The 6246-nt window shown below is 35.3% G+C and overlaps 1 protein-coding gene across 1 annotated transcript; it reads left to right on the top strand.

Annotated features, from left to right (window-relative positions):
- Nucleotides 1–3338: 3338 nt before the first annotated feature.
- LOC103519206 (fibromodulin-like) lies at nucleotides 3339–4980 on the top strand. Its single transcript, XM_017448105.2, has 4 exons — nucleotides 3339–3730; nucleotides 3846–3908; nucleotides 4039–4367; nucleotides 4672–4980. The coding sequence occupies exons 1-4, from the start codon at nucleotides 3541–3543 to the stop codon at nucleotides 4978–4980; spliced, it is 891 nt and encodes a 296-aa protein (XP_017303594.2). The 5' UTR covers nucleotides 3339–3540.
- The last annotated feature ends 1266 nt before the right edge of the window (nucleotides 4981–6246 follow it).

Here is a 6246-nt window from a genome sequence, read left to right as displayed (position 1 = left end):
CCGTTCTCGAGATATTTTGTTTACAGACAGACAGAAGGACAGACAGACACACGGACCAATGGCTGAAACTTTGGATTTAGGCTCTACGGACCTCAAAACGTGTTTTGGCACTAAAAACTGACCATCGAAAATTTGACCCGATTACCTACATTACTTTCCTTCCTATAGGATAAGGAAAGTAAAAAGTTACTAATTGGGAACAAGGAAAATGTGAACAAGGAATAAAGGCATACTTAAATAAAATCCTTATAAATGACAAAATGTAACATTCGTTCGTTCGTTTGTTTGAACGTTGAACGACAAACGTTCATTTGAAACGTCCCGCCACTCCCGCCCCTTCATTAACATTATAAAAATTGTGTAGAGGTAATTTTATATCAGTAAACAACTTAAAGATTATAATAATTATGATTAAGTTAAAAATTAATACAGTAGGTATCTAATATTGACCTAGTTACATATAGCATGTGCTCCAAAAATTTCACAATACTACCGAAGTAGGTGAGGTTGGTTGGTATGTTTTTCCCCCTATTGGACTGGAAAAAAAATCTTCCTATACCAGAACAGTACCTGTACTCCGTTTACTATTAGCTATTAGGACAAGAAAAGTAAAAACATTACCATACGTCTAGCATTTCCACACAACTTTTCACCTTCGTCACAACTTCCTAATATGCCACTGGCAAATTCAGAGTGACATCATTACTAAACGGAATAAAAAGCTGCGTGCTGAAACTAAAAGAAAACCAGCAACCAGCTCCTCTGAGGTTTTCCGATGGGGAAATTGTTTTCCAACCAGGTATGTCAGGGTCGAAAATGGATCCTGTTCAAGATTAGGGTTTTTTTTTTTGTTTTTAATCCATCGAATCCAATGAATCCAGATTCGATTTAAAAATCCCATTCCCTGAATACGGATTTCCATAGAAAGACGCAAAAATCAACTAAGATTTGAGAAAGGAACGTACATGAAAGCGGGATTTACAGACGAACTATGTTTATTTCAATATGTTTATTTTATATGATTGAATTCAATAGACATTTGAGATCTCAAAGGTTCTCTCTTTCTTTTCCCCTATCCCTCTCTTATTGCTTCCGATAGAGGTACATAATATGTAGGTATAATGTACCTACATTTCAAGGTATTGAGGTAGATGGGATGTGGAGAATTTTCCTCTCTCTACCTCTTTCTCTCTCTCTCTCCCTATCCCATCTTCTGCTATCAGTTCTTTCATCTTTGCCATCATCTAGCAACCTAGTTTTTTGCTTCTTCCTTTTTGAGTTCTCCTATTTCATTTTTTTCCGTTTTTTTCAATTTACCTTTTTGACTTTCATGATATCGGGCTGGTTTTCCCTCCCCAATATTCGACGTGTTTTCAATCAGTCTCCTTCCTGTCTATGTGTGTGACATGTGCCCTAACTTCCTCTTTTTTTTTTCAACTTTGTACCTACCTACCTACTAACTGACACCGCCAGGGTATTATTTCAGTGGCAAGGGAAAAAAAAAATCTGGTGTGAACATCACACGACTTTTCTTATCCTATTGAATGATGCTTATTTGGGAGTATAGCTGAGAACCGCCAAGACACGGTCGAAAACCGCCAAAAAGCGGTCAAAATACCGCCAACCGCAGCACCTATCTTAACCAAACGTTTCGTGTAGCATCCTTGTCACATTTGACACCTGCATGCCAAATTTCAAGTCTCTAGCTCTTTCCTTTATTATTACGATAGTAATAAAAAAAGGTATAAGGGACGGGCTATTGTATTCGCTTCGGTGTCGTCTGTCTGTGTGTCTGTCTGTCTGTCTGTCTGTTCCCATAGACATAGAAGGACTTATCCAAACCTGGTCGACCTATATTATATCAAATAAATCAAAACTTAATGAATTCGACTCGCTGCATCAATAAACTCTTTATCATTACTCGTTCTTTTTATTGTTATGATTAATTTCATTAGGTAGGTTTATTACAAATAGGGAATTTTGTTTATATAATGGGTTAGATCCCGTAAATTGGGTAAATAAATAAATAAAAACATTATATTGGGAAGAAAGGGAGAACGGGCTCTAGTCTTGATTTTAAATCATTACATTAAAGTAAAATAATAAAAAAAATCAAATCAAGAATAATAATAATAATAATAATAAACTGAATATTAAACAAATTAGGTAGGTACTACATAGGTACTGATTTTCTCTAATCACGATCGAATAAACTACGGGCTAAAAAATTCCCGGGGGGACGAGCCCAGCTTGTTCCTCTTTCTTTATCGCTCTCTTTTCCTCTATCTCCTTGTCCCTTTCCATCACTTTTCTTCTTCTCCTCTCCCTCTTCTCTCCTTGATTTCTCTTAACGCGGTATTGGTTGAGGATTTCTGTATGTGGGCGTCAATTCTGGAGAACCTAGAAAAAAGATGTACCTACCTGCTATTCTTACTAGTAATTCCCCGATCTGTCATACAGCAAATCTCATTTCGTTCGCCTGATCTACAGCGCCAGAAATGCCAGAACCTAATATGTACCGTCAAAACTGAGCTCTCTTGATAAATACGAGTACATAGTAGGCAATATTTTCCAGGGAAAACTCATTCATTTTGGTTTCTTTAGCGCTACCATAGTTATTTACCGAATCCTTTATCATTTTCTCCAAAGCTTCCACTGTATTTTCCGTTGTAAATGTCTTGCTGTTTGTTTTTTATCCTAGCTTTTTGTCTCTTGTACACATCAGCCTGAACTCCCGTTTTTCTTCGTATATTTTGTAAAAGTCTTTTGCTTTCTAGAAACACATTTATTCTCGCATTTGGTGAGAGCAAGGGTGAGAGAATGAGGGAATGGGAAGATACAACAGAGGTAACATTGTCCCAATTAAAATAATAGTTTTCGCCTCCAGAATATTCCAGATGGAAGACAAATGTTCACTCAAATCTGACAGATTGCGTTCACACCAGATTGAGAGAATGAAATTGAGTTTTGAATGTGTACTTTTTTTTTTCAGGGGTGTGAACAATTTTAGAAAAAAAAAGTTCCTTCCACTATATTCCAGATGGAAGACAAATGTTCACTCAAATCTGACAGATTGCGTTCACACCAGATTGAGAGAATGAAATTGAGTTTTGAATGTGTGCTTTTTTTTCAGGGGTGTGAACAATTTTAGAAAAAAAAAGTTCCATCCACTGAATATCTTCAATTCTGTACAAAGTGTTCAAACTAGGTAGCTAATAAACAGGATATGATTTGAGTAGTGTAGTGTAGCTTGAAATTATTTACCTAGCCTAGGTACAATTATTTATTTTGATATTTTGAAAAATGAGATTTTCGTAAAAAGCCAGAATAATCCGCAACAAGTAGACAAAGTAGACATTTATAAAAATTCAAAATCCACCACTCTAAATAATTAAAATAAGAATATAAACTCACTCCCAGGACACATAGGACCAATTTATTTGTCAGTTCACAACTGATTGATAAGACACTAGAGTAAAGCCTGCGGATTTTATTTTCCAACTAAAAACGTCAAATTTAGTAGAGTGATAAAAAACAGTAATGTCACTTTGTTGCTGTTATTCGGGAGATGAATTTAACGTTTTTTTTCGAAAGGAATTGTTCGAAAAGCAAGAGGAAGAAGAAGAAGAACAAGAAGAAAAGAAAAAACAGGAGAAGACAAATCCTGACATTTTTCCAATTTATTTGTTTGATGACATCAAGCGCAATTTGAACGACTTTGAAAGCAAAGGTGTTTTGACTCGAAAAATAATAGGAACCGGATTATCCGAAGACAAATCCTGACATTTTTCCAATTTATTTGTTTGATGACATCAAGCGCAATTTGAACGACTTTGAAAGCAAAGGTGTTTTGACTCAAAAAATAATAGGGACCGGATTATCCCATTTGAAAAACAATCACAAATCAGGTGGCTGGAATTTAACCAAACTTGTGTTGATAGATAAGAACCTTTTCGATGTTGAAATATTGAATGAATACAATAATCTGACTTGGATTGATTTGTCCGGTAATCGGATAGTACAACAATCACAAATCAGGTGGCTGGAATTTAACCAAACTTGTGTTGATAGATAAGAACCTTTTCGATGTTGAAATATTGAATGAATACAGTAATCTGACTTGGATTGATTTGTCCGGTAATCGGATAGTTGACATGGTTGATTTACAGAACAATACTGGTTTGGAACATTTGACATTGGCTCGTAATGACATCCATACTTTAGTCATGTCTCCCTGGGGTTTCTTTTACCTCCAAGTTCTAAACCTGTCATACAATCGGATATCCTACATTCCATCTAACTTTTCGGAACAATTTCACTTATTGACACATTTGGATTTATCGCACAACTTCATAACTGAAATAAACATTTTAAATGGAGAAGAAAATAGAGAGGGAGCAACGAAGACAGAAAGAAAGAGAGAAATAGAGAGGGAGAGATAATTTTAAATGGAGAAGAAAATAGAGAGGGAGCAACGAAGACAGAAAGAAAGAGAGAAATAGAGAGGGAGAGAGAGAGAGAGAGAGAGAATCCTATTATTTTTATTAATACACAAATTTCCCTCTCTTTCTTTCTCTATCTACCAGCATGATTGAACATTTTTCTATCCCTCCTTCTTTTATTAGCAGAATTATATATTTATTCTCTCCCTCCCTCCCTCTTGAAATAAACGGGTTGTCGTTCAATCACTTGAAATGTTTGCAAACATTAGATTTATCGTTTAACAAAATAAGAAAACTAGAAAAGCTCGCCAACCTGAACATGAGTGAACTTTACGTACAGAATAATGAAATTCATGAGTATGATTTGGGAGATGCAGGTCTTAGTTCCAACAAGAACCTGATCATAATGGATATATCGTATAATTCCTTGAGAACATTGGAACTCTTCAGTGCTGCATATTCTTTATTGGAAATCAACGCCTCTAATAATATCATTGACAATCCTGTGGAGGTTTTACACCTAGGATATTTGAAATAAACGGGTTGTCGTTCAATCACTTGAAATGTTTGCAAACATTAGATTTATCGTTTAACAAAATAAGAAAACTAGAAAAGCTCACCAACCTGAACATGAGTGAACTTTACGTACAGAATAATGAAATTCATGAGTATGATTCGGGAGATGCAGGTCTTAGTTCCAACAAGAACCTGATCATAATGGATATATCGTATAATTCCTTGAGAACATTGGAACTCTTCAGTGCTGCATATTCTTTAATGGAAATCAACGCCTCTAATAATATCATTGACAATCCTGTGGAGATTTTACACCTAGGATTTATGTCCAAGCTACGAGAACTCAATCTCGAAAATAACCCTCTGACATCGTGGTGTCTTTATAAAAGCTATGTGTTAAGTATTGCCAAGAATTTGTTTATACTTGATGGGAACATTTTGTGCGGATTTGATTTCGACAACAAACTGAATGCAGATAAACCATTCTGGGATCAGTTTGCACAAAATATTGGTAGGAATATTATTACACAGAAAGTGTCAAACGCATTAAACGATATTCCCATGATACCACAAAACAGAAGAAATATTTTCATTATATTAGTTGGAACTCTAGGTTGCTATGTTTTAGATAACACTTCAGTCTATAATTTAAGACCGGTTTTAGCGTCACCTATGTTAAGCTACGCCGAGCAAGGCCAATAATTGGATGACTTGAACACTATATTGGGAATAAAGGAATAAAGGGAGAACGGGCTCTAGTCTAATCATTACATGAAGTAAAATCGAAAAATCAAATCAAGAATAATAATAAACTGAATATTAAACAAATTAGGTAGGTACATAGGTACTGATTTTCTCTAATCACTATACGGGCTTAAAAATTCCCGGAGGGACGGACCCTGCTTGTTTCAACAAGTTACAGATAAAATTCTACTCTAGATTATAACGATGCAACTATGGAAGCTATCAGCTGATTTTATTATGCCTACCTAATTCAATGACCTGAAAAGATTGCAGTCCAACAAAAGATTTCTTCCTGTTTCAACAAGTTACAGATAAAATTCTACTCTAGATTATAACGATGCAACTATGGAAGCTATCAGCTGATTTTATTATGCCTACCTACCTAATTCAATGACCTTATGGATTGCAGTCCAACAAAAGATTTCTTCTAAGACTGAGCTGACACTTCTTGCTTGAACTCATTTCTCCCTCGTGCAATTAAACACAGAGGAAACAAATGAAAAAAATAACAGCACATCACAGATAAGTTATCAAATATTAAAAG

This window comes from Diaphorina citri, unplaced genomic scaffold (assembly GCF_000475195.1).
Source record: "Diaphorina citri unplaced genomic scaffold, Diaci psyllid genome assembly version 1.1 scaffold2606, whole genome shotgun sequence".
NCBI lineage: Eukaryota > Metazoa > Arthropoda > Insecta > Hemiptera > Psyllidae > Diaphorina > Diaphorina citri.
This window is presented reverse-complemented; position numbering and strand designations above follow the sequence as displayed.

Coding starts and splice junctions, on each gene's coding strand:
- LOC103519206 (XM_017448105.2), top strand. CDS start 3,541: ATGTCACTTTGTTGCTGTTATTCGGGAGATGAATTTAACGTTTTTTTT. Junction 3,731..3,845: donor GAACGACTTTGAAAGCAAAG/GTGTTTTGACTC, acceptor TTGAAAGCAAAG/GTGTTTTGACTCAAAAAATA. Junction 4,368..4,671: donor ACTTCATAACTGAAATAAAC/ATTTTAAATGGA, acceptor CTTGAAATAAAC/GGGTTGTCGTTCAATCACTT.